Source organism: Neomonachus schauinslandi, chromosome 2 (assembly GCF_002201575.2).
Source record: "Neomonachus schauinslandi chromosome 2, ASM220157v2, whole genome shotgun sequence".
Lineage (NCBI taxonomy): Eukaryota > Metazoa > Chordata > Mammalia > Carnivora > Phocidae > Neomonachus > Neomonachus schauinslandi.
In genome coordinates, this window is record NC_058404.1 from 201,387,732 (window position 1) to 201,413,763 (window position 26,032).

Genomic DNA, 26,032 nt, shown 5'->3' on the forward strand with positions numbered 1-26,032 from the left:
CTGGCTCCTCTGGGTGTGTGGTGGTGGGCGTCGCATCCCAACCCCCACTCCCATAGCTGCCAGCCCAAGCCTGCCTGCCCACAGAAGGCTCAGCTCGCCGAGTGGGTGGGGCCTCGGAGTCCCTGCTGGGGGGGACCCCACATGTGCAGTCTGGGGTCCAGGAGGGATGGGATCTTCTCAGACAAGGGCCTGCCCGTTACCCCCTTCACCCCCTACCCCCCCACCCCCCCAGCGCAGGACTGCCCCCGAAGGACGGGGCAGTGACCCAGGGCAGGGGTGGGGCTGGTCTCCGCAGCCTCCAGGCCCAGCACCAGGCTGAACACTGAGGTGTCCCCCTGGGGTCAGTGGGGCCACGGGAAAACGAGATGGGGGCTGAATGGGTAGTGGGGACAGGTGGGGACACAGTGTGTGAGGACAGGCCGATGGGTGGGTGGGAGGGCGGCAATGGAGGGTAGGTGGGGCATGGGTGAGTGGGTGGGGGAGAGATGGAGGGTGGCAGATGGTGGGCACAAAGATGTGGAATGGATGGTGGGTGTGTGGCCAGGTGGATGGGCTGAAACACGCGGGGGGGGGGGGGGCGTGGACAGAGCCACTCACCTGTTGGAGAAGCAGTGGGCCGCGGACACCACCCAGCAGGTGTGGACAAGACTCCCTGCACAGAAGTTGTTCCCGATGTAGATGGCGGCCAGCCAGGGGTGGGAGCCGGGCAGGGAAGATGAGCCGCCGATGATGCGTGGCCGGAGGAAGGTTCTTTTCTTGTGCCTCTTGCCACAGGCCTGGCGTCCCACTGGGGCAGGCTCAGCCTGCCTCAGCAGGACCGCAGGGGGCAGGGGCGGAATTCTGGCGAGGGATTCTGGGAGCACACGTCAGCGGGTCACACCCCCGGGGCTCCTTCTGCGCAGCCCCGCCCAGAGTGGCCCCGGCTGCTATCCTCACCCGCCTCCCGCCCCAACCCCAGGCAGCTCGTCGGGAAAAGGGCCCGGGCTCCTCCCCCTCTGCCCTCACAGCCACACCATCTACTCTCTGAGCCTCAGTTTCCTCTTCTGTACGATGGGGAGAACAAGACCAAATCGATCACAAGGCTTCGTGGGAACCAAAGCGGGGTGGCACTCTTAGCAGGGGTTCCTGTCCCTCCCAGAGCCCAGGCCGGTCAGGTGGCCCCGGGGGACACAGGGCCGGAGGGCAGGCTGGCTTCTTGGAGCTGCCCACCCCCAGGGTCCGATCCAGGGTAACCATTATTCACCCCTAACTGGCACTTCCCTGTCCCTGGGAGCCGTCAGCTCGGCTCAAGCTGGGTGGGAGCCCCCGAGGTCCTGTGATCGGCCAGCCTGCTCTGACCCCGGGTGCCCGCCCATTGCATGGCCTCGGGTGAGCCCTGCTCCGGGGAGCCTCAGTTTCCCCATCTCTCAGAGGGGGCAGTGGTCCTCCAAAGAGGGGAGGCCGCAGGGAAAACGGCTATGATCCCCGTGGGAGTGGGGCCAGGCCGCGCCTTGCTGCACATTCGCGCACCGCAGGCCACCAGGCGGCAGTACTCCCAGGAGAGTGCGCTGTCCTTCACCACGTAGCACCAGGGCCTCTCGTCTTTGTCTGGGTTCCTGGGGCGCACGGAGAGGCGGGTGGGCCGGGGCCGGGGGAAATGGGAGAACCCTGCCGGCTGGGGCTCCTGACACCCCCGCCCCCTCCCAGCAGCGTTTGGCTGACTCTGCCGATGGACACCGTGGCCTGGGGCCCCGTGGGCCTGACCTCCGGCCCCAGGACAGACCCTGCCCACCCTGGATGAGGTGGCCTGGGGCAGGCCAGGCCTGTGCTGACCTGCAGTAGGCGTGGGGGCCCAGGCCGAGCAGGGCCGCGGCGCCCACCGAGTCCACGTGCAGCTCCTGGTAGAGCAGGTCCGAGTTCCAGGCCAGGCAGCTGAGGCCCGAGGCCGCCGTGCTGGCCACGCCTCGATACTCGGTGCCGTTCCCCACGAAGCAGCGCTGGGTGGGCACTGTGGGCAGCACGGTGTGCGGTGAGCCTGGGCCCAAGGCTGTGTCCACCTCGATGCCGGCCCCAGGGCACGGGGCCAGGAGGCCAACCCACTCACCAATGTTGCAGAGCCGCCCAGCGTGGCCCGGGGGGCAGGAGCATACGGTGGTCCCAGTGGCCACTATGAGGTGGCAGCTGCCCCCGTTCAGGCACGGGCTGCTCAGGCAAGCTGCGGGGAGGGCTCAGAAGCTAGGCCTCAGGCCTTGAGGATGCCAGCCGCCTGAGGGCGGGGTCGGGGCCGGTCCCCCTGGGGCCTGCGGCTGGGGGGCCCCGGGCCAGCCCCTCCCCCGGCCATGGCGTACCTGTGTGGCGGGTGCCCTCGCAGCGGATCCGGCCCCCGGCACACTCACACTGTTCCACTTGGCCCTGGCTCACTCGGGCCCAGCGGTCGCCCACCTCCAGGTGTTCGTAGCGCGTCTCGTCGAAGCATTTCTCTGGGGGTCGCGGAGCACCCTCAGACTGCTGCCCTCGGGCAGGCACCCCCCCACCCCGCCCATCTTCCCAGGACCTGGCCCCGCTTACCTGTGCTGCAGTCCTTGCCTGTGAAAGCCATGGGGCAGGTGCAGTGGTAAGACTCGGGGTCCTGGGCGTTGGAGCATAAGCCCCCGTTGAGGCACGGGCTGGAGGCGCAGGGGTCTGGGGCGGCTGGGGACACGCGGAGGAGTAGGGGGCAGGTGTGAGAGAACCCGGCCCGTCAGCACGGCTCCCCCAGACCCTGTCTGCTTGCCAAGGCCCGCCGTGCCCCCATCGGGCCTGCCGCCTTCAAGCTGCCCCTCCGGATTCCCTGGGGTGCAGCAGGCCTTCCCTGTCGTCCCAGCACTCAGACCCTGGGCAAGCAGGCCTCTGGCTCTGTGCCAGGACCCCGGAAGCCCAGCCCCCCATCAGGCAGCACAGTCCCCTCCTGTGCGCCCTGGGACCCTCGTAGGCAGGGCTGTCAGCGCCCACCCCCTACGCAGACCCCATGGGCCCTCGTCTCTGTCCCGCGCTCTGTCTGTGCAGCCCTGGGGCCCAGCCTGACCACCAGGGGGCGCGTTGGTCCCAGCAATGACCAAGGCAGCCCTGTGGCTCCAAGAGAGGGCAGGGTCCTGCCTGGGAGGGGCTCCACCCCCGCGCTCCTGCAATCCCCCTGGGCTTATGACTCCTCTGTCCCTTCCCGGGCCCCCAGGGCTGCAGTGGGTCAACCCCAAGGTCCCCTCCTGCACGCCAGGCAGGACCCCCCCTCCCAGGTCAGCTCTGTCCCCTCGGCTCCCACCCCCATCAGCAGGTTGACCCTCGCACTCCCTTAGACTCACCCCACCCCCAGCCTGGACTCAGCAACCCCCCAGCACACCCCCTTCCCCCCTCCGCCAGCACCCACCTGGGTCCTCCCTGGGCACCGAGACCTGTGCACAGTAGCCCCAGGCCCTGTCGCGGTCATAGTTGTGGGTGGTGGCGCACCTGGGGGTGAGGAGACAGGTGGGTCCCAGCCCCGAGACCTGCGCCCCAGCCCGCCTCTGGCAGGGCACCCGCCGAACGCTCCGGAGCTCTGCCCTGGTCACACCCAGGCCTTCCTTCCCGGCTGTTCACGGGGCTCAGGCTGGAGGAGGGAGGGTGGAGGGCAGGAGGGTCTCCGGAGTGGACAGGGGCCGCGGGGACCTGGAGGAGGGAGGCTGGCGGTCTGTGCTTGCCGGCCTCGCCCCCAGCCGGGACCCACCACTTCCTGTGGGCGCTTCCCTCTGAAGTGCACGAGTGGAGCATGCGGCCGCCGTAGCGAAAGGGAAAACTGCAGGGCCGCCCGTCCTCCGTGAGCACTGCAGGGGGAGGGCAGGGGGGGTCAGGGGGCTCCACATCGCACACCCCGCTCCCCAGCAGCCGCCTGCCATCCTCCCGACCCTCCCGCCCAGGTGTAGCCCACCGCCTCCAGGAAGCCCTCCTGACCCACCTGGGCCCCCAGGGCTGCTGCTGGAGGGAGCTGTCCTGGGCGGGGGGGTGAGCCCCCTACCATGGGGTCCCTGTGCCTCTGGAGCACTCGTGGCTGGGGTCCCAGGGGTCACCGAGGTTACAGGGATCATGGGGGTCCCAGGGGTCACTGTGGCGTTAGGTTCTGGGGGTTCTGTAAGGTTCTAGGAGGAGCCAAGAGGGCTGTGATGGGGTGGCCCCCCCTCACACTCAGGCCACGCTGGCTGGCTGGTCGCCGTCCCCATCCTCAGTTGCCATATGGGGGCCCTCAGGTCTTAGAGCAGAAACCAAGGGGACCCTGGCCACTGGCTGTCCCCATCCCCTCCCGCCGAGCCCACAGGCTTAGCCAGGGCAGGCTCTGTGTCTGCCCAGGCTGGGGCACCCCTGCCTTCCAGCCTCAAATCCTGGGGATCTCTTCTGGGGGATGGACGAGAGCAGCTGTGAGGCCCTCAGAGGTCCCTCTGCCCCCCTCAAATAATGGGACCCAAAAGCGGCCCAAAGAGAGGGGAGTGGCCCTCGGACCCCAGGCCTCCTGTCCCCCAGGCCAGCCCAGCACGCCCACCTGGCCCGCGGAAGGCCGGAAAGCCAGCTGGCAGCACGCTGGGCCCCTCACCCACTCCCCGGCCCTCCCCGGCCCTCCCTGGCCCCAGGACCCAGAGCGGGCACAGGGAGCCCGTGGTCACAGTGCCCTGGGATCAGTGCTCACCCTGCCAGACTGGGGCTGAGCCCCGCAAGGCACCAGCAGCAGCAGCAGCAGCAGTAGGAGCAGGGCCATTCCCGGCGGGGGGCAAAGCCTGGGACCCCAGGCCCCGCGCCCCGTGGCTCCTCCTGGGCTGGCCTGAGGGGCAGCCGGAAATACAGCGACCAGGCGGGTGGGGTCAAGGCCACCTGGAAATGATTAACCCTGGCTGCCTCCAACGCCGGGCCCACATGGCCCCCGTATCTGCTGCCCAGCTCACCCCACCCGGCCCAGCTGGCCCCTCTGGCATCTGCCACACTGGTCCTGCACTTGACAGTGTCCTCGGGTCTCAGCTTGGAAGCCTCCTCCAGGAAGTCTTGCAGGACACACAGCCAGTGGGGCCCGGACTCCCGGCCCCGGCTTCCAGCCCCCACCTCTCCACAGGGCTGGCCACTGTTTGTGAACTCTCGGTAACCGGAGTGGCTGTGAGTGGTGCGCCTCCCAGGCCTGGAGGGTGGGTGCTAGCCCCACAGCCAGCGAGAGGCCAGGCACAGGGTGTGTGTGTGTGTGTGTGTGTGTGTGTGTGTGCACGCACCGGGCTGAGCGTGACAAACACTGACCCCAGGATGGGGACCCTCATGGGGGTAGAGCTGGGGAGGGGGGCAGCACCAGAGCCCTAACTGCAGGGTGCCCAGGAATGTGCCCTCCCCCTTGGGAGGACCCCCTTGGACACCTCCTCCAGGAAGCCTTCCCACCCCTGGACTCCCTCAGCCCTGGGCTTCCCCCCTCACAGCTTGGATGACATGTGCTGTCCCCACCTCTGGCCGGGGCTGCCCGCACCCCGTCCCGAGCCCTAGCTCGTCCCCAGAATAGCCTCAGACAGGCCCCCGGGCCCACCAGGGGCCACAGAGACCTGGCTTGGGGTCCTGCCCAGGTCTGCATGCACCTTGCTCTCTCCATCTGGGACCTGGGGTGGGGGCACCGCCCCTTGGACACAACTGCAGCAGGTCCACGGCCATGGACCCCAGGACGCATGCCTGGGGGCCGCGGGCAGAGCTGCCAGGAGAACCTCTTCAGCAATTTCCGAGCACGGGTTCCCCATGAGTCAGCTCGGCTGCCCCCAGAGAGCAAAGGTGCGGGCTGGCCCTCACTTTGCTCGAGGGATCAGCCTGGCACTGCAGCCACCTCACTGAGCACCCCCAAACCACTCTCTCTGGGCCCCCGTTTTGTCATCTGTACAAAAGGAGGGAGACTGGAAATGGGGGCACCCAGTTTGGTGGGTAGTGGGTGTAGCGTTCGGGGGGCACAAGCATCAGGTGCGGGCGGGGGAGCACGGTGGGTGCGGGGACATGATGGGTGCTGGGCCCCCCCTCCCTCTGACACCTCCCAAGGACCCTCCCAGAGCACTGCTCCCTAGAAGATTCCAGAACCACCCCAGTGGTCTTGCCGAGGACTCGCAGGTTGGGCCCTTCCCAGCAACTTGTGGAGAGAGGGGTGTGGGGTCCCTGGGCGCTCAGCTGCTCCACGTTGGGGTTCCACCAAGGCGACTGGACTGGTGGCCGACGGGACCTGCTTCGGCCAACACCCCGCTGCAGCCCTGTCCCCCAGTTAGCCCCCCACGCGCCCTCCTGACGAGGCTCCTCCAGCCGCTCTCCGGGCCCGACACCACCCAGGCCCTCAGTGAGGGCCCCTCCACGGACGGATGGACGGACGCAGAAGGGTGCCACAGCATCCTCTAAACGAGGCCAAGCGCGGGGCTTGTGGCACCCCAGAGCCAGGCAGGACACCACAGGGCACGGCGTGGCTCGTGGGCCGACCCCCAGGGCCCTGCACTGACTTGTCGGGCAGGCAGGAAGCCGACGTGACCGCCTCCTCTCACCCTCCAGGGCACCACAGCCTCGAGCCCCGTTAGGCTGGCTTCATTCTCTTTGCCCACCCTTGATCTCAGGACCAGAAGCCGTTGCCTCCTCGACCCCTCTCCTGATACGCTCCCTGAGGGCAGGGCCTGTGACCCCCGCACCCAGCACGAGGCTGACACTCGGGGGATCCCCAAAGTTGATTTATTGAGGGAAGACTGGAGGCCGAGAGGCAGGAGGGGACAGGGTCCGAGGAGCCCTCTGAGCGAGCTGTGGCCAGTGTCCGAGGCCGGGCCACCCTGCCCTCTCCTGGTTTGGCTCCCGAAGGCAGGGTGGCCAAGGGGGCCCCTCCAAGGCCCTCAGGATGATTCGGGGCTGTACCCCCGAGATCACGGGCGCCCGCACATGTCCAGGTGGGGCAGCGCCGATGCGGGGGCAGGAGGGACAGCCGGTGGGGCAGGGCTTCAGGCAGCCTCAGACGAAGGTCGCATGGTGCGGGCTGGCCTTGGGCTTGGCGGGCCCACCCGGGACGGGGCTCAGGCTAGGGAGGTCTGCTGTCAGAGGCCCACTGGCCCGTGACCTCTGGGGGCCTGTCCGCACCCCGGGGACGCTGCTGCCCAGCCCGGGGGCCAAGCCCGCGACGCAGTCCACGTTGATGATGGTGTTGACCGGGAGGCCCTGGCTGCCTCTGGCCCTGCCGCCTGTCACAAGAAGAGAGAGACTGTCACCCGTCTGCCCTGCTCTGGGCTCTGCAGCCCTGCAAGCACCCCGGACAGGAGACCGCACCCCACCCTCGTCATCCAGACACTGGTGATCGGTGACCTCAGCTGCCCTGGGCCGGGGGCAGGATGCCCAGGTCTGCCCCCAACACAGCCGTTTCAGAGCGCCAACCCGCAGCCCCCGTTCAGCAAGCCCCCAGACCCTCCTAACAGCGAGGAGCCCTCACAGAGGGGCCGCACAGTGAAGGGGGGGCCAGCCAAGGGGGCTTCAGGCATGAGTCACAGGGAACAGCGAAGGCAGGGACCCCGGGTGGGGTCCCCCGTGCCCCTCAGACACTCCTGTGCCCCCCATGCCTCCACGTGCACTCAGGAACAGAGCTCAGCCAGCCACCTGCTGAGGTCCCCAACCCACCCTACCCCGCATCCTCCTGCTGGGCTGTCTGCAGGGCTCACCCTTAGGCCAAGGGGTCCTCAGGGAGGTGTAAGTGGGAGGGATGGGGCCCTTGGCCATGCGGGGGGGATTGGGGGGGGGGCACCTGTGCCTTGGCTGGTGGGGACTGGTGGGGAGGACCAAGCACTGGGTGGGGGTGGGCCTTCCGCACGTCAGCATCGGGCACCTGGCCTGAAGGGTCACCCCCTGTCCCACAGCGGGGCTGCTCGGGGCCTGTCCCACTCAGGCAGATCCAGTGGGGGTGGCACCACGTGGGGGAGGTCCCGAAGAGACTGCCCTCCGGAGGTCTGAGGGTCCACACAGCACAGCCCTTTAGGCGTTTCAACAGCCACTCTGCTAGGGCTGGCTGGGATCCACCCCATCCCCTGCTTGTCACTGGGTCCCCATGGCCCCAAATGCCAGGCTGCGGGGCCCACACATGATGGGGCGGGGCTGGTCTTCGCCTGGGACTTGGGGTGGCACAGAGGCAGGGATTGGCCCCCTCAACCAGCATGTGTCTGGAGCGTTAAAGGGCCTGTGACCCCACCCAGGCTCAGGAGCCCAGCCTTCTCCCGTCCAGCCCCAGATGGACCCCCGGGAAGACAGACAGCTGCAGGGAGCGGTCAGGCCTTGGCCACGGGGCCCCCCGAGCCCCGGGCAGCTCCGTGGGCTCCGGACGGCTTCTGGGGGCAGGGCATCGGGTGGGTCCTTGGGCCAAGGACGGGAGTGTCACGAGGGGGGAGGGGGCGGTGGCTGCAGTCCGGGCCCTTCCTGCCTGCCCTGCTCAGACTTGCTCTCCTGAGTAGTGGCAGCCCCAGGAACCGTGACTCAGTGGCGGGACCCAGCCCTGTGCAACAGGCGTGTGTCACAGCCCCTGGGCCAGGGCCCGCCCAGAACGGCTCCCGGCCCAGAGCCCTCATCGGCGCTCCCCGGCCGGCCGGGCTCCAGGGGCAGCCATTTCCAAAGGGAGCCTGGTTCTGCTCTGGGCGTGAGGTTTACTCGTGGCGAGGCTCATCAAGGTCCTCCGTCCCGGGTCCCTCACACACCCAGACCTGATGCTGGAGCCAGAGCCTTTGTGTCCTGCCCGCTCGGGTGGCTCTGGGACCCTTCTTTTTCCTGGGGCACCGCAGACTCTGCGCCCTGAGCATCCTGGAGCATGACTGCAATCCGGAGCCCTGGGAGCCCTGGGAGCCCCGGCTGCCCCTTGCCGGCTGTCTGTGGTCCGTCCTTCCCTGGGCCACCCCGTCCTTTGTCCACTAGCATTCCCTGTGCTAAGTACCAGCTCTGCTCAGGCCGCCAAGGCTCCGCATCGGGAGAGTGTGACACAGAGCCAGGACCCTCCTCTTGGGGACAGCATGGCACAGGGCGACCCTGGCAGGGCCAGGTCCAGGGACATGGCCTGACCCCTTGGCCACCTCCAAGCTCTCCTTCAGGATCCAACTCTCGCGGCCCTTCCTGACCCAGAGGAGCCCTCCCTGGCCTCCAGGTGCTCTGCTGGGACTTCAGCCCCCCATGCTGTGTGTCACCTGTGAGGCTGGATCCTGGGTGTCCCTCCAGGCAGGCCATCCTGACATCTCTGTGAAGCTCCCACAGCACAAGGAGAGGTGGGCACAGCTGACTTGGAAAGTTGGCAGGGAGGGGAGAGGACCAGGGACAGGGACCCCAGGGTCTGCCCTTGGCCCCTGGCCCTTCCAGGCCCTCCCAAGGCCTCTGCTGGCCCTGGGTACCCCGTTCGGCCCGCTTTCACAGAGGCTGACGGGGTCCCCATGGGAAAGAGCGGGGACAATCCCGACCAAAGCCCTGGTTCTAGCCCATGAAATGCACAAGGGAGCCCTCCACTTGGACCCCCAGGCCCACTGGACTACGTCTGGATTAAAGCTCTTCATTCAGCAAATCTGTACTGAGCACCTACTGGGTGCCTGGACCACAGCACATGGCAGCACACAGTGAGGGGAGGGGACGTCTTCAGGGAGAATGGGGACCAAGCAGTCTCAGGGCCAGACCGGGTGCGGGCATGGAGAGGGCGGCCCTGGGGACGGGCTGCAGGCAGGAGCCCCAGCAGTGCTGGCCCCGGGTGGGCACTGTAGCTGGGGTCCAGGACAGCAGGGGACAGCGGGGGGAGGGGGGTAGGTCACGCTAAGGACCACGGGAGCCTGTGGTTTCCACTCAGACCCAGGAGTCAGGGAGAGCAGACCAAGGCAGGGACAGCGGGGCGCGGAGCATGGCCTCTGGGAGGATGGGGTTGTCCTAGCCAGTGCTGGGGGTCTGGGGACGGGGCTGGGCCAGCACCGTCTGCCCCGGGAAGCCTGTGGAGGCTTCCAGCCAGGCATCTAGCTGGAGAAGGTCTGCTCAGGTCCTTTCCAGCCAGAGCAGGGCCAGAGCACCAGAACCTGCTCTGCTGGAAAGGGGGGTTCTGGCGATTTCCCTGGCAGAGGGCTGCCCCCTGACAACTTCCAGTCCTGAGACTGGCGGCAGGCCCCTAGCGCCGACGTGTCCCTGAGAAAGCCGGCCACCCCTGTGCACGGCATGGGTTGTACTGGGGGGGACTGGGCTGTCTGCCCCCGGATGGCAGGGGTGCTCAGTGTGGGGATCCTTCGGCCACCCAGAGGGAAGGGCCAGACCTCTGCTGGAGAGAGAGAACAACTGACAGGACGCGTGCAGACGCGGGGAGGGACATGGGAATAGGAGGTGGCGCCCGGGGCTGGGGACACGTGCACGGCTGTCCCCAGAGGCCTCCCCGTGGCTACTGTCCTGGACACAGCTGCGGTAGGGCAGGGCATCCACGTCATCTGGGGCTGAGCGGGGGTGACACACCAAGGCTGTGGCTGGGGGAAGGGAGGGGCGAGGGGGGCTGACCACTGAGCAGCCAGACGAAGACGGGCTCCCGGGATTGCAGCCACACCAAGAGCATGTGGTCTGGCTACCTTCACTGCCAAGGTCAAGGCCGTGGCCTCTGGTTAACTCTCCAGTTCTGTTCCCGTGGAAACCACATTACTAGGCCCCCGCGACCCCTGCTGGGTGGGCTATGTGCGAAGGGACCAAGGGCTACAGGTGTCTGCTAGGAAGTGAGCAGTGGGTCCCAGAGAGCCGCCACTCTGGGAACTGGGTGTGCCTTTGGGGACCCTGGACACGGACAGCTGGAGGAGGTGTCCAAGTGGGGAGGACTTCTGCCCCAGCCAGGGAGCAGCACCCCTCGTACCTGAGCCCCCCAGATCCCGGGCCGGAGTGGCTGTGCGGGGACCCCTTCCTGGGAGGGGTGCGGCCGTGCCCGTGTGGTCACCGAGGGCCCCACTGTTGCTAAGGGCCGCTGGCTGCTGGGGTCCCCAGGGGCCTTGCCTCCTGGAGGGGCTAGGAGGGGCTCAGCCAGGACCCTGACCCACTGCCCTGACACCAGTATGGCCAGACAGCGGTGAGGAAAGCTGGGCTCTTCCCACGCCTGCCTGGCGCCGGGTGAGGGGAGGGGGCGTGGGGCCCTCCCGGTCCCCTCTGGCCCGTCCATTGCTCGGACAGAGGGCCAGTTGAGGGGAGATTTCTCTAAACCCAGCCCTTTGGGGAAGGGCTCCAGGTGTCCCCTTGCAAAGACCTCTCCAAATTCCCACATGGTCAAGCCTGTACCCTGGGATTCCTGGCCAATGACCCTTTACTCATGAGTGAAGCCCCGCCTTGGGTCTGACGCCACCTGAGCATTGGGCCGGGCTGAGGCGGGGGCTGCTGGGGCCTCCAGCCCGCACTGAAGGCGGCTCCTGGGCCGCTCTGGACACCCTCACCAAACACTCAGCTCCACAAATATATTTTGCTCCCTCGGGAGGAGGTGCCCTGTGGGACATAATTCCTACGCCCTCTCTGAGGACGTGGACACAGGCATCTCCTCGCGCGCTGGAGAGAGGCCAGCACCACCCTGGGCCTGGGCCGTGGAGGGCCCACACTCGGAATCGGTCTCTGGCTCTGCTGGGACCCGAGGACGCGCACCTCCCCAGCCGGTCCTTCCCAGGACCGCAAATGCCAGGGGGTGCCCACAAACTCCCAGGGTGTCTTTGGAAGCCCAGTAGGTAACAATGAAGAAAACAGCCGGGAATCAGTGTCAACGCCACCACAGGATTCATTTTCAGGGGCCCTCTGCATTGGACTCACTTCTCAGTCCACACACCCGTCCCAATACCCCGTCCTCTAGCCAGGCAGGGTGCTGACGGGCCTCTTTGTGCATGGGTGCTGGGGACTGTGGCCCAGGGCAGGCAGGAGGACACCCCCCCGTCACCTGGGGGCCCGATGCTGGCAGCCGCCCAACTAGCTGCACGGCGCGGACGTGGCCGTGAGCTGCGGAGCCCGAGGGCCCAGGGGCGTCAGCGCCCCGCGTCTTCACCCTGAACCGATCCTCGGTGACCACCATGTTGCTAAGAAATATTTCACAGCAATTTCGAGAATTGGTGAGAGTAACTGTGGGTGCGCTCTGCCTTCTAAACCCTGAGAAATAAAATTCAGTGCTCGGCGCCCCTCGGCAGCCCCGGGGTGCGACAGATGCTCTTGCCGCACTCGACGGAGGAATCTCAGGGGTGGCGTCCCCTTCGTTGCACCGTGGAGGCGCCTGACACACGGCTTATGGGGCCAGTGGTTCTCCCACACGGAGAGCCCACCAAGAGCCTAACTCAGAGGCCTCCAGGCTGCCGGCCCCGCCAAGATGGGCCCGAGTGTGTGGCACGGAAGGAAGCTCAGGCCCAAGGCCCTTCCAGCAGATGGGCTCGCCGGCTCCAGGGAGACACGCGTGCGTCACAGACCCGCACAACGCCTCAGGGCCCACCCGCTCCCCTGGCCTGTGGCCGGAGCCCCTCCGTCTCGGCACAGCAGCGAGCCCGGGGGCTGGGGCACGCGTGCTGGCCGTGGGGCCGCTCCGGCCAGGGTGCGCGGAAGACCCGTGTTCCCGCACAGCTGCCCTCGCCCGACAGTGCGCGGCCGCTGCGACATGCCCGGGGCCAAGCCCGGCGTGGCTGCACTTCCCACGCTGGTGGTTGTTCTGTGGGCAAATAGCCCCCGGTGGGGCAAGCGCGTGGGCCAGACGGCCGGTACCGCCTCGGAGCGCGCAGCCCCACCCAGGGCCGGCCAGCCCCGCGGGCTCCAGGCTGGGAGGAGCGGGCTGCTGAGCTCAGCCGCACAGCCTCACTGACCACCACCCGGCGCCCAGACTCTTCTCCCCTGCAGGGGACGGCAGACGGGGGCGGCCTGAGCACGGAGGCCATCAGCACTCTCGGAGAGGGGGGCCCCTTCCCATCAGGCCCCCGCGCGGCCCGAGCGTGGTGCTGCGTCTCCCGGTTGCAGCCCCGAGGGGCCTCCCGGGGTCGTTCAAACGGCCCCCTCGCGCTGCTCTCCGTTCCCCAGCCGTGTCTGTGGGTGTACGTGAGGTGCTCAGGGATACCCCCTGAGTGAAGGGCGAACCTTTAGAAGCCACTGTACTAAGGCAAAACCCCTTGAAAGTGGAAAGGAATTTTCAAAAGCAAAAGAAGAGAGCTTCAAACCAGTCCGATGACAAGGTCCAGAGTTTATTACTCTTGGAAGAACACAGACTCGGGACACGGGGGTGTCTACAAACGAGAGCAGAAAAGAAAGTCAGCCACAGCGCAGACGTGCAAGAGTGCAACACGGGGAGAGACCACGGCTCCTCCCGGCTTGGCGTCCGTGCGCGGCCTCGGGGGAGGGCGCCAGGGGAGCCTGCCCACGTGGCCCACGTCCCCAGAGTGCCCAGATGTGGACATACGTACAGAACACACCGCGACACATGCCTCCCGGGCCCCCGGTCCTGGGACACACTCGGACTGCCAGCGGCATCCTGGGCCGGGCCGAGCCAAGGAGGCACTGGCATCACCCCCCACAGCAGACCACACGCATGGCATCAGGGTCCACACGTCACCAAGCACACACAGGAGAAAGGACAGCCACCAGCGGCCCCGTCAAAGTGTCCACTGCAAAGGCTCCTTGTCTACAGCCCAGGGACGGGGGACGGGGGACGGGGGGCTGGGGTGGGGATGCAGGCACACACGTCGTGGTTCGGAGCAGGACAGAACTGCTCCTGGAAGGCCGGGAGCCCCGCTTCACGCCCGGGCAGCTGCCGCTCTTGGGCGCCCACACCGCTCGGCTCCACACCCACGAATCCCAGCGTCTGTCTGGAGGAACGCCTAGGCCTATTCCGGGCCAGGGAGCCCCAAGGACTTCCCCTGGTACCCTGGGAACGGAGCCACGGCGCGGCCCACACGGGGCCACACCCCCCCCCCCGTGGTCTGCCGGGGTCGGGCAGGCGTGTGCAGCCGTCCCTACGGAGCACCGGGGCCAGAGAGCACGCTCCCTCCCCCAAATCACACGGGGCTTTCCCGGTTGCTCAAGACAGATGCTATTTTTTTTCCAGTCTTGAGACTGCAACATGAAAAATGCTAGCTATCCACATTTTAAGAGTGGCACATACATTTTCGGAGACTCCCCGGGCCTTGCTGGGAGGCGGTCCCGGCCACGGGAGCGAGGAAGAGGCTGGGGGGCAGTGCGGACACCGCTCACACGCACCTCCCTCCCAGAGCACCGCCCGGCCCCGGCACTCTCACCCCGGGCCCCTCCAGGACCCATGCTGGCCACACGCAGAGGCGCTCCTTTCAGAAAAGGCAGAGGTGGCCCACAGTGAGCAGGACAACAAAGGTCACGTTGGAACCTCGTTAGAGCGAGGATTCTAGGTAGAGGGGGACTTACCACAGCTGTTTCTGTTTTTATTGGAAACGGAGTGGATAACACTGGGCGGACAGTGGAGGAGCAGAGAGTCAAAGGTGTGCAGGGGGGTCAAACCTGGAGGTACCTGGTCTCGGAGGTCCGGCCGAGTCCTGCGGGGTGGGGGTGGGCGGCAGTAAAGTGCTGTTGGGGCTGCTGATGTCCCCCTCCCCCATGAGCGTCAGGTCAGCCACGTGCTCGCCCTCCATGGTCTGGACGCCCCCGTCCTCGGCTTCCTGGGAGTGGGGCGAGGGGGTCTGGGGGGCACTGAACGGCGAGCTGTCAGCCGAGCTGGGACTGGTCGCGGGGCTCTCGCGGCAGTGTCGGGTGGGCCCCCAGGACTCTGGGGGCCGGGGAGCCTTCTCCTTGCCGTTGCTGGTCAAGCTTCTCTTGCCAAAGCTCTTGGCGGCGGTGGGCGAGGGCAGGGCCAGCTCCACGGGGCCGGGCGGTAAGCGCAGGAACTCGGGCAGCACCAGGTCCTCCTTCCTCAGCAACCCACGCTGGTCGTCTGCTCTGTTGCTCTGAGCTTTGGAAATGAGCTCAAAAAACTCTAGTGGAAAAACCCACATGGATCAAGCTTTAGAGAGTCCCACACCCAGGCCTGCACTGCAAAAAGTTCACCATCTAGAAAGCTCGTGTTGTGGGCTGTCCCACTGCCCCGGAAACTAGAGGCTCGGGCCACCCAGGCGCCTCCATCCGGCACCCTCTCTGCCCCCGGAGCTGCAGGGAAGGCCCCGCCCCGAGAATTCAGTTGTCTCAAGTCCAGACTCGAATAGACCAAAACCCCCGACAGGACGCGGCTGTGTGAGGACGCTTTGAAAGGCACGTTCATCGTCCATACTCCAGCCCGGGGTTTCTGAGTAACCTTGGAAGCCCTGTACCTACGTCCCGGTTCCCTTGTGATGCTGAGGGGAGGCCACCTGAGGCACGAGCGAGCCCACAGTCCCCCCAAGAGAGGTCACCACCTCCTGACAGAGCGTGGTCCTGGCGGGGTCCCCACTCTCTCCCCCACCTCTGCCTCCAGCCTCCTCGCTGGCTCCCCCAGAGCTCCTGCCTCCTTACCTGGGCCGACCACCAGCCATAACTGGAGTTCACTGTTCAAAGTAGGAGGAGTCTAAGCTGAGCTTTCTCTAGCATTTAAATGATACTCTTTGAAGAATGACAAGGACTTTAAAACCTCAAATCTTAGTGGCTCTCGGCTGGGAGCCTTGTGTCTTACTTCTGCCTCCTCGGTGGCCAGCGACGGCCAAAGGAGGGGGGTGAACGGGCTCAGGTTGGCCTTCATGGGGAGCTAGCTGTGGGCCCCGCGGCCTAGCAAGCACTCCCTGGATCACAATTCAGGTCCCAGTAACAGCTGTTAGTTTTGATTCTGCCGTTAGAAGCTTTCAGAAGAAAAAGCAGTTTCCATAAGAGATCACCTCTCCTTGGGTCTCTGAGGCCACCTCCCTCTCCCCTGCAGGCCCAAGGAAGGCAGGGCGTCCAGCCAACAGGCTAAGGCACAGACCTACCTCGGGGCCTCTGGCCGGCAAGGTCAGCAAGTCCAGGGCCCTCCTGGCTGCCGCCCCCTCACCTGCGTCCCCCCACTGGTGACCCTGACACGCACCCCCTGACACTAACTGACCCCTCGTAGGAGCTGGGGAGGGGAGGGCACAGGCAGACCCTTGGGGACCACTTGCTGCCCCCCTCAAGGGCACTCCCTGGCCGCTAAGGGGCCCGATGCTCAGTCTGACAACCGGGAAGCGGCACGGCAGCCCCAGACGGACCCGGGGCGAGGGGCATGCTCAGCTCAGTGTGACAGGGATGGCGTCCTTCTGACGTCAGTGGCTCAGAGGAGTCCTAGTGACGGCCCTGGAAGACTAACATCGCATTCACTAGAAAACGCCGAAGTTGTAAAAAGTACACATACCCTCTGCTTCGTCCAAATTAATTTTCTGATATTTTTTTTTCCCAATCTTTGCAATAGATTCTTCTCTCTTTGAAAGCCGGGGATCCCTAGCATTTTTTCCATTTTCTCCTTTTATTTTAATAGAATTAGACTTGCCTAGTGTTCTCTCCTCTCCCTGCATTAGAAGGAAAGTCAAAGTTCTGCTTACACGTCAGACACATGACAACACACAATCCACCAGTTAGAGACAAAAAGCACCCCCCGAAATACAGACTTTACGTGCCTTGCGGAAAAACCAATCACAGTGACAAAGGTCACAAGAACAAGAGCATGAGCGTGAGGCACCGCCCCCCCAACGCAGGGGAAGAGCCAGCCCACGGTCAGGGGGAGCCAGGCAGCAGACGGGGAGCAGGGTGCGGGGCCGGCCCCGAGCGCACAGCCCCTGGGCACGACGGGAGGCGCACGGAGGAGCGTGAGGGGCCCGGCCCAAGCTGCGCCAGCCAGCAGCGAGGGACCCATGCGGACGAGGGCAGAGGGCAATTACCGTAGCCGAGTGATTTCTGGAACTGGAATTTATAGCTGCATTCTGTTTGGCTGGTGCACTTTTCTGTTTCTCTGTGGGTACTAAACATAATGAAACATGCTTTATAATTACAGCGAATTGCAAATCCACCCGAACATTCAAATATAATCATATTTCTATTGTTTTTGAGAGAAAGCTATAGAGAAGCCCAAGGTACGAGACATCCTATATTAAAGACGCACATACGGGCCAAACCCCTGGTGCAGGATGAAGGGACAAAGACCACGGTCTCCCACCCGCCACATCGGGGCAGGAAATGCTCGTTGTGTGAAGACGTGCGCAGGAGGCACAGCGGGTCCCCCCTGCAGGCGTGGGGACTTGTAGAGGCGTGGCGGAAGAAAAGCTCATTTCAGGTACTGTCTGGTACGAATGTTCTTTAGAAAGCAGAAGAGTCTCATGCTTATGACATGTTTTCAAATACGGCCGTCGCCCCACGTTGGAACGGCAGGATGTCTTCTGCCGGCACCAGAGGGACAAAGACCACCCCTCTGGCCCGGAATCAACTAGGGGACTAACTGCGCTCTGAGGTGGCTCCTGCCTGCAGCGCCCCGTCACACCCCCTTGGGCACGAACAGGCCGGAAGGTCTGACCTTGCCAGACCCTGAGGGAGGCCCACGCCCTGCTCGGGCCACTCACCCCACCCGGGCCGGGTACCAGGCCCCAGAGTGAGAACACAGCATTCTCTAGAACCGAGGGTGGGCCCAGGAAGATGCCTCCTCGGCAACAAGGGGGGAGAGGAGCAGGAACGAGCACGGAGGGCCGCCAAGGGGCAGAGATAAGTGAGCCCAGCTACACTGTGGAGCAGAGTCAGCCTCGCTGGGTAGAAGCCCAGGAAAGGGAAGAAGCCGCCCAAAGCGGCACCCAGCAGCTCCTTGCAGAGTTATCTCCTCGCTTGGGTACTGGGTAGGAGGTTCCAGAAAGCCCTCTCCAGGAGACACGCTTCCTACTGTCCTCCGCCTAGAAGGGGGCTGGGTGTTCTGAGGAGGAGCATCAGGGGTGAAGCGTGGGGGACTGACTGCTGGCCCCGAGGTCGGGCACCGGCTGTGGGCACCCCAGTGTCCCCAGGGCAGGCCTGTCACGGCAGAGGCAGCATGAGGGAAAGGGCTGTGTAAACCTCCCGGTTCCCTGCACACAAACAACAGTGGGACCGCTGATGGCACCAGCCCACCGCCTCATCTGCTGCGCCTATGTCCCGTGGGCAGACCACCGTGGGCCTCCCAGGAGGAAGCACTCTCTGGCCAAAGCCCTGGACACAGGGAGCGCTGGAACCTTGGCGCAATCCTATGGGGAGGGGGTTTCGAGCAGGCCTGTCGCCCCTTCTTACAGCGGAGAGGACCGCCCCACCACCTGTCAGCAGGCAGGCAGATCCCTGAGCGAGGCCCTCTTGCTCCTGGTCCCGCTGCCTCTGGCCCGCAGACAGGCCTGAACCGGGCTGGGCCCCTCAGATGCCCAGCTAGGGCTGAGTTCTGTCATGGCAGGGGGGTTGCCAGGCCCTGTAAGACCCTAAATGAGACCACTGGGGTAGCAGGGCTGGGGGCTTTCAGGAGGCAGAGAGAAGGGGGCCCCAGCAGGCCAGGGAGACCAGGGAAGCCTCGAGGCCTGGCTTACCTTTTCCTCTGGAGGGCTCCTTCTCCTCCAAGATGACCCGCTGCCCATCCAGACTTGATATGGGCGCGCCAAGGTCCAGAGGCTCCTTCTCTCCACTCTAGAGGCAGAGATGGTGCATCGAGTCACTCACCCGGGTCAGGACTCTCTGGCACAGCTGTGCGTGGTCCAGCTGCTGACAGGAAGCCCATTCCAGGTATGATGGAGTCACACGCCAGGTGACCCCAGGTCCTAGCACCTTGGAGGGCTGCCTCAGAGGGCACCCCACAGGTGCCCAGCCAACACGCATGGGACCATGCCGGGGCTGGCCACACGCCCCTGCCACAGAGAACACGGCCTCCGAGCCCTGGCCGGCCCGCGGGGATCGGAGACCCGGGGGAAGGAACGCTTGTGAATGCTGCGGACATCTCAGTCCACAGAGCCGATGCTTTAAATATCGCGTCAAGTTGGCATGAGTCTGTGCACTGCTCCTATCCTGGGTGAGGTGCACGCGAAAACCCGCCCCCCGCCCCTCAGATGCGGCTGGAGGGTGAGGGGTGAACGCAGAACACCTCCCCTGCCGACTACTTAGACAAAGGACCCTGAACTCGTCGGCTCCCTGAGTTCCGTCAGTCGGGAGAACAATAAAAGTGACCAGATGCCACGTCGGAGAGTGGCGGCCAGCTCCTGGCGCCGGCCATGAGGAAACGGAGCGCCAGCTCACAGGGCTGCCCTGCTCTCCACCTTCCTGCCCTAGGTGGGCACCATTCACTGAAGAGGCCGCATCTGTCACGACCCACTCCACAAGAATTCTCCGTGGCCGGAGCCCCAAGGCAGTGGACCCGCTCTTCCCAGTCAGGGTCTCAGCAGCCCGAACGCAGCTCAGCCGGGAACAAGCCCAGGGGCATGCTCCCAAGACTCACCCGAGTTTACAGATAGGGAGACTGAGGCCCAGAGGGGTGAAGTGCTAGCTCAGAATCTCAAAAGAGTAAACAGCAGGGTGCCCAGGCCACGTCCCTCTCCGACCAGCAGCTGGGGAAGGGGCTTCAGGCTACCCTCAGGATATCTGTCAACAACTTAACGTGGTCCTCTCACTCATTTCAAGGCTTCTTAACAAGGGGGGCCCAAGTCAGAGAAAAATTAAAATCCTAAAAATACTTGTTGGGCACCTGGGCGGCTCAGTCAAAGCGTCCGAGTCTTAAATTTCGGCTCAGGTCGTGATCTCAGGTCATGGGATCGGGCCCTGCATGGGGCTCCCTGCTCAACAGGGAGTCTGCGGGAGATTATCTCTCTCCCTCTCCCTCACCCATGTACCCCCTCCCCACTCCCTCCACACCTCCCTCCCCACTCACATGTACTCTCTCAAAAAAAAAAAAAAAAAAAATCCTAAAAGTACTTGAAATCATAGCTCTGATAAAGTATATTTTCTGAAGAAGGAACGCAAGGTGAACGCTGTGCCATTAATCACCAGGTTTCACAGCAAAGGAGGATAGTGTGCTTGGAACACATGGTGCTTTCAGCAGAGACCAGGTCTCGGGTACGCAGGCTCCCTGACCCAGGACATCTCCCACAAACACCCTCTGCTCACAGGGACAGGGGACTCTGCCCCGGCTCACGGTGGTGTCTTTGCCCCAAAGTGTGGTCCGCTCTCACCCACTCACCTACCCCGGGGGTCCTGCTTGGAAATGACTGAGTTTTTAATCTAGCGGTGCAGACGGGACTTGGGAGGTGTCAGGGAGAGCAACCCCCCACCCCCACCCCGGGGGCCACCAGCAGAAGTCTAGCAGCCGCTCACATGCAGGACGCATCAGTACCCTCGGCACGCGGCCAGCTGAGCACATCTGCAAATGGCAGCCGTATTCCAGGGGTTTTTAGTGGTGTGTTTCGCCTTTTGGTTTCCCTGGACCAAAGCCACATCTCCACGATCACCCAGAACCCACTGGGAATGATCAGGTGTCACTAAACGACGAAGATTTCCACTCACAGGGACGCCCTCCCACCAGGGCCTCATGGCCTCTGCTTCTACACGCCCCCGTCCGCGGAGCCTCAGGGGCCAGCAGCCCGTGAGCTGACCCGTCCGCGCAGGGAGCACAGCCGAGGGGGCCCCACGTCACTCACCAGCCTGGCCACCAGCTCATTCAGGTGCAGGCCATACTTGGCCACCACGGGCCGCAGCACTTCTGTGACGGGCTTGGTGGGCTTGGCCTTGAGTCCCACGGACCGGTTAATTGGAACCAGATCCAGCCTGGTTGGAGGAGACACATGAACAGCGTTGCTGCGGATACAGACTTAGCTTTCTTCCTTGAGGGCACCACAATGCGGCAGCACCGTGGGTCACCAGGTCGGCGCCAGGTTACAGCTGTGGAGCACTTTCAGCATGAGAAGGAAGCCACGGGGGGCGGGGGGGGCTTCTCGAAGGTTTCCAGTGGGCTGTCACAGCCGGCAGAGCGCCCCCCACCCCAGCAGATGGCCAGCACTCTGCTGTCCCGCCTGCGCGCCCCTGGGTGCGGCCCTACGGCGGCTGCCACACAGGACGGGGAGTGACCCCTTGGCTCCGTGGGTCCCTGGGGGCTGCGTGCGGCTGCTGCCACCCCCCACCCCGCTCATGAAGGGGGTGCCAGCCTTCCTTTCCCAGCCCAGCACGCAGGGCTCGCAGGGACGCCCCCAGAGACAGCCGCGTGGCCCAGAGACCTCAGGAAACCGCAGGGGCGTTTTTCGTACCGAAACAAAGTCCGCTTCTCTAGCCGCAGGTCCCGAGACTCCAAGATACTACTGTCCTGATGCAGCACCAGAGGCTTTGCGATGCAGGGGAGGACAGAGACCAACGTGAGAGTGGGGGCGAGCCCGCGCCCCTGAGCGCCCCCCGACTGCCCCGGGATGCACAGCTGCGCCGAGCAAATCGCGGCTTCAAAACCAGCTGCCCAGAGGAGGCCGCGCTGCAGACAAGCAAACGTTTGCGTGCTGAGGGCTCCTGGCAGGGGGGCCAGGCTCCAGCGGCAGAGCCGTCAGCCTGAGGGCCTCAAGCAGCCCCAGCCTACGGTGACCGGGCAGGTTTAGCTGACCAGACCAACAGACCCGCCCTTCCCCCAACCCCTGCCACGGGCAGGGCCCCGAGGGTCCACGCAGCCCCATACCTTGTCCCCGCCCACCAGGAAGAGGTCGACGGCAGCCCCGTTGATGCCGTGTCGTTCGCAGAGTCCAGCCAGGACCTCTTTGATGGACAGCCCCGGCTTGACGACCACCATGCAAGACGTCCCGTCAGGGAGCTGGATGCAGCAGGGCTTGGTGGCCTTGTCCCGCTCTGGCACCAAGGTCCTGCAGGCCTCCGGCTGGGGAGTCAGGAGACAAGTGTTACGGGCAGGTGCGCAGGGTGCCAGGGGAAGGGCTCTGGCGGGCTTCCGTGGGCCTCGGGAGACTGTACGGTGCATCTCCCCGGGCCACACGCAGCTCTGTACACGCAGAAATGCCGTGACAGATCTACACGGGGGGCTGGGCACGAGAAGCCGACAAAGTTGTTGGGGCTTCTACAGTAACACAGGAGAGAAGAGAGCAAGTCTGTCTGCATCTCCAGTCTTATCTTCCAATCTCCTGTGGAACCATTTCCAAGGGCCATATTTAAGGAGCTTTCGTGCTCAGAATAAGATGGGCCCTGCCGTGTTGTTTTCAGGGCTCTCGTCTTGGCCTGAGGAACCCACTCCTCCTGCCTCTCAGTCCGCAGCACTGGGGACCCACCAGGCAGGCTGGATCGCCCACGGAGGGCCTGGGGCCCAACCCAGGCGGGGAGGCCCCTCTGCTGCTTCTCCTGGCCTTTCCGGCCCCTCCTACCACAGCTCCCAGGACTGGAGGCCTCTCTGACAGGCACGGACTGTGGACAGCACATCGGCCTGAGGGAGGGGCTAGGGCAGCTCAGACAAGAGCTCAGAGGCAGGAACATGCACCCGAGAGGGTAAGGACCCCCCCACATAGACACCAGCCATCAGGTCAGGAGAAAGCAGTGAGGGGCGGGGTTGGTTTGTTCTTGACCATTCTGTACATTACTCAGTGCTCAGCATGGTAAGTGTGGGGAGGCCAGGGGCTGCGATCCTGCTTTAGCTGCTGGCAGAGGGCCCGCCCCGCCAGCGCCAGCGCCAGGCTGAGGCCTCGGGTGCCTTTCATCCCAGAGGAGGCTCGACACCTCTGCCTGGGTGAGGACATGGCCCAGGTTCACTGAGTGCTCAGCAGTGAGACGCAGCCGCAGCGTGGGGGAAGGTGGGCAGGGAGAGGCGTCTGCACTATTCACCGACTAAGCCAGGAGCGCAGGAAATTGCTATTTAGCGCTCTGTCCCAGCACCAGGACCCATACTCAGATGTGGGGGCTCCTGATGGGCAGGGGGCGGACCAAAGGGCCATCAGGGCCCCGTGTGTGCGGCAGACCTCTGCGCCTCTCGGCGACGTCTCCTGTGGTCTCTGAGTTACAACAGCATCCCCTGGCTGCAGACGGCCCCCCGCAGAGGTCCTTCCCATGTGCGAACTACCCCACCACTATCTCCTCCTGACAGTCTGGAAATCTCTGCCACCCCAACTGCATTCTAGAAAACACAGTTTGTAGGTGGTAGGCTGATGATAAAACAGGCCCAACTATTCCCTTCCCACGGATGCAGGCGCAGGAATAAAGGGTCTTTGTTTTAAGCCAGAGTTTTGGGGTGGTTTGGCGGGCAGCCACACCGAACTGACATGTGATTAAACCCCTCCAGCTTTAACTGATACACAGTGTAACTGAAGAAGGAATAATATGCTACATTGTCGTTTGACAATGACAAGTGACTAGGATGTTGGCAACAATTAGGGTTTCCAAACCTAGTATCAGACCACAGCCAACAGCCAGCAGGCCCCTAACTGGAGACTGGGGCCACGTGGGTAGGGCGTGAGGGGAGGTGGAGCCCCCCGCCGCGGCCAGGCCCCCACTGGCAGAAGCACAAAACACAGGAAGGTTTGCGTTAGTGGGATATTCCAACTGTGAGACAGACACAGAGCACCTGGCTTCAGAGCCTTCTGTTTGCTCTTAGTGGGAGTTCAAAATATGGCAAATGAATGAGAGCAAAAAGACATCCAGAGTAAATCCAGAAATATCTTTAGTACTCAAGGAGCAGCCCTCCCCCATCTGCCAAACAGGTGCCCACGCGGCCAGGAGCGCTAGGCCAGCAAGGGCCCCGGCCCAAGCCCCGCTCCCCACATCCAACGCACGCATTCGTGGGGCTTTGTGAGAGTGGGCTCTGCATGACTGAACACCGAGGCGGGGTTCACCGATCAGCTGTGACCCTGGGGACGGGGAGGTGGCGACTTACCAGGTCCAGGCTCCCCGTGGAGGACACGGAGCCCTGTGACTCACGGCGGCCCAGGCCTCCATTGGCGTGCAGGGGCTCTTGATGGGGAAACACAGTGACTCAGAAAACCAAACAGCACCAGCCCTACTTTTCCCCGCTTACTGTCGCATCTCCCAACCCCGCCCTTCAGGCTGAGCAGACAAAGGACGTGGAGAAGCCTTTCCGAGGCACGGCCTCCCCTCGCGGACAGTCAGGCGCACCTCCTGGGCATAGCTAGATGGCGCGCTCTGCTCTGCCCTTGGCCGCAGCCGGACCCCGGACCCCGGACCCCCCGGCGGCTAGCAGCAGGTCAGAAACACAAGTCCATGCTCCTGGTGCAGGACCTGCCTTCCCTTCGGTTAATCTGGGATTTTTATTTCAACGCGTGGCTTCTGGGCCCAAATGAAAACATCCCAGCCGGTTACCGCACCTCTGCCCACGGCTCAAGTCACATCTTCCTACAAAGTCCCCAAGTGAGCAGACAACCATGCCATTCACCTCACCGCCACCTGAACTCACTGCTATCTTTGGCTAAAGAGCATGAAAACTGACCCAGAGAGGCCCTTCGAGAACACGGGACCTGCTCCCCAGTCATGCCGCCGAGCCACAGCCGGCAGCTGCAGGCCCGGGAGTAAGGAGACGGCAGCCCCGGGTCCCGCTGACCTTCTGAGCCACTGGCCCACTGTCCCGTCTCCCAGGTGCTCAGGGGTCCCTGCCCCCATCTAACAACTCTTCCCACCCCCACAGCGGTCTCTCACTGGTTGAATTCTGCAAGTCTGTCTGCCCGGCCTTTAGAAAGAACACTTGCATTAACCACCCACAGCACGACCCAGGAGCACGGCCATCTGTAAAATGGGTACAAGAAGACAGAGTTGGCGGGCTGCTCTGAGGAGGAGATAAGACGAATGCTATCCAGGGCGCCTGGGTGGCTCAGTTGGTTAAGCGACTGCCTTCGGCTCAGGTCATGATCCTGGAGTTCTGGGATCGAGTCCCACATCAGGCTCCCTGCTCAGCAGGGAGTCTGCTTCTCCCTCTGACCCTCCTCCCTCTCATGTGCTTGCTCTCTCTCATTCTCTCTCTCTCAAATAAATAAAATCCTTAAAAAAAAAAAAAAAAAAGACGAATGCTATCCAGACCGCCTGGCACAGCATCGGCCCCGTCCCGGGAGTGGCCACTGCCTCTTGCCCGCAGGTGCTCCCTGCTTATGCTCTCTCCATAAATGCCCCAAATTTGGGGACCACAGGCCTGGAGCCTGTGGGTTATTTCCAGGAAAACAATCCCTTTCTTGAGAATCCCTCAAGGAGAAAATCCTTCCGAGGCCTTTCCGCCTCGTGGTTTTTCATGCCTGGTGTCAGCTCTCTGCCTTATCCAGAAAGTGCTCTCATTCCCTCAGACCTACCTCCCAGGACGAGCCTGTCCCTCCCACACCATCTTCTGAGCTACGCACAAGAAAGAAAGCGAGGAAGAAAATATCTAGAACAGGTGACCTTTCAGATTTACAAAAATAAGAAATTACAAAGGCTCATATAACCCTACGCACACCTGGAAGAAAGCGGTCCGGGTGCACAGGTAGGGCACTTGTATTTTTCTTCTCCTCCCAGTTTCCTACGAGAGGCCAGGAGAGGACGGGATGCAAGACCCACCCCTGCAGGGCGCCCTGACCCGAGGGGGAGTGGGTTGGCATGCACCCTCATCCCCTTTCTCAAAAGGCACTAAAGCCGCCCTGGTTCACTCTGGCTGGCCCGCCCCGGAAGGGCCACGCCCGGGACACAGCGCTGCACTCCACGCGCCCCAGATGCGCCCTCCCGGCCCAGCCCCACCACCCTGTCTGCGCCCGAACGGGCCACCTCCCAGCCACCCATCTGCACACCACGAACCATTTGCGTGGTCACCGTGCTCCTTCTTCTTCTGGGACCGCCCGGTGCTCCTGGTCCTTGACCAAGAGAAGAAAGCTCCTTTCCTCTTCTTCTCGCTGTCCTCATCCCCCAGTTCTTCATTCAGGGATCTTCCTGATTTCGATTTTCCGCTCAGCTGCCATCCAATGGAGACGTTAACATAACATGATTTCAACGTTACCCGAAGCGTGAGGGCGGCTCTGCCGCCGGCCGGAACCCCCACCCCCAGCCACGGGCACAGGGTGCATCCCGGGGGGGCTGTGTTGTCCCCGGGGGGGCACTGCATCCCAGTGGCCTCTGCTCTCCCTCCCCACAGGGCAGCTCCCCTCGCTGAGAGGATGCGGCCGGAGCACAGGTA

The 26,032-nt window shown here is 64.1% G+C and overlaps 2 protein-coding genes across 3 annotated transcripts in view; both read right to left on the minus strand.

The window, feature by feature from the left end:
- Positions 1–593: 593 nt before the first annotated feature.
- HGFAC (HGF activator) lies at positions 594–5,282 on the minus strand. The gene is made up of 11 exons (XM_021677677.1): positions 5,238–5,282; positions 4,670–4,801; positions 3,947–4,127; positions 3,719–3,815; positions 3,383–3,462; positions 2,548–2,670; positions 2,328–2,459; positions 2,084–2,194; positions 1,813–1,987; positions 1,510–1,595; positions 594–853 (listed from the first exon to the last, which is right to left on the minus strand). Exons 1-11 carry the CDS (start codon positions 5,280–5,282, stop codon positions 594–596), a joined length of 1,422 nt encoding a protein of 473 aa, XP_021533352.1.
- A 1,414-nt stretch (positions 5,283–6,696) lies between these two features.
- RGS12 (regulator of G protein signaling 12) overlaps positions 6,697–26,032 on the minus strand; it is an 87,873-nt gene continuing 68,537 nt past the window's right edge. The window contains exons 8-17 of one of the 2 annotated variants that reach the window (XM_021677708.2): positions 25,657–25,810; positions 23,762–23,838; positions 21,572–21,766; positions 21,159–21,232; positions 20,556–20,682; positions 18,462–18,558; positions 16,815–16,894; positions 16,292–16,445; positions 14,474–14,935; positions 6,697–7,199 (exon numbers count right to left, since the gene is read on the minus strand). In XM_021677708.2, the coding sequence (XP_021533383.2) occupies positions 6,973–7,199; positions 14,474–14,935; positions 16,292–16,445; positions 16,815–16,894; positions 18,462–18,558; positions 20,556–20,682; positions 21,159–21,232; positions 21,572–21,766; positions 23,762–23,838; positions 25,657–25,810 (1,647 nt within the window). In that variant the 3' untranslated portion in view covers positions 6,697–6,972. Of the gene's footprint in view, positions 7,200–14,473; positions 14,936–16,291; positions 16,446–16,814; positions 16,895–18,461; positions 18,559–20,555; positions 20,683–21,158; positions 21,233–21,571; positions 21,767–23,761; positions 23,839–25,656; positions 25,811–26,032 lie in introns of those variants that run through there. The other variant, XM_044913030.1, reaches the window with a different exon arrangement.

Bases quoted from the DNA above. Each gene is read 5' to 3' on its own strand.
- HGFAC (XM_021677677.1), bottom strand. From the start codon at position 5,282: ATGAGGGTCCCCATCCTGGGGTCAGTGTTTGTCACGCTCAGCCCG. The intron at 3,463-3,718 runs GTGGGTCCCGGC...CCTCACCCCCAG, and splicing joins GGAAGCGCCCACAGGAAGTG to GTGCGCCACCACCCACAACT. The intron at 2,460-2,547 runs GTAAGCGGGGCC...CGCGACCCCCAG, and splicing joins AGGCAAGGACTGCAGCACAG to AGAAATGCTTCGACGAGACG.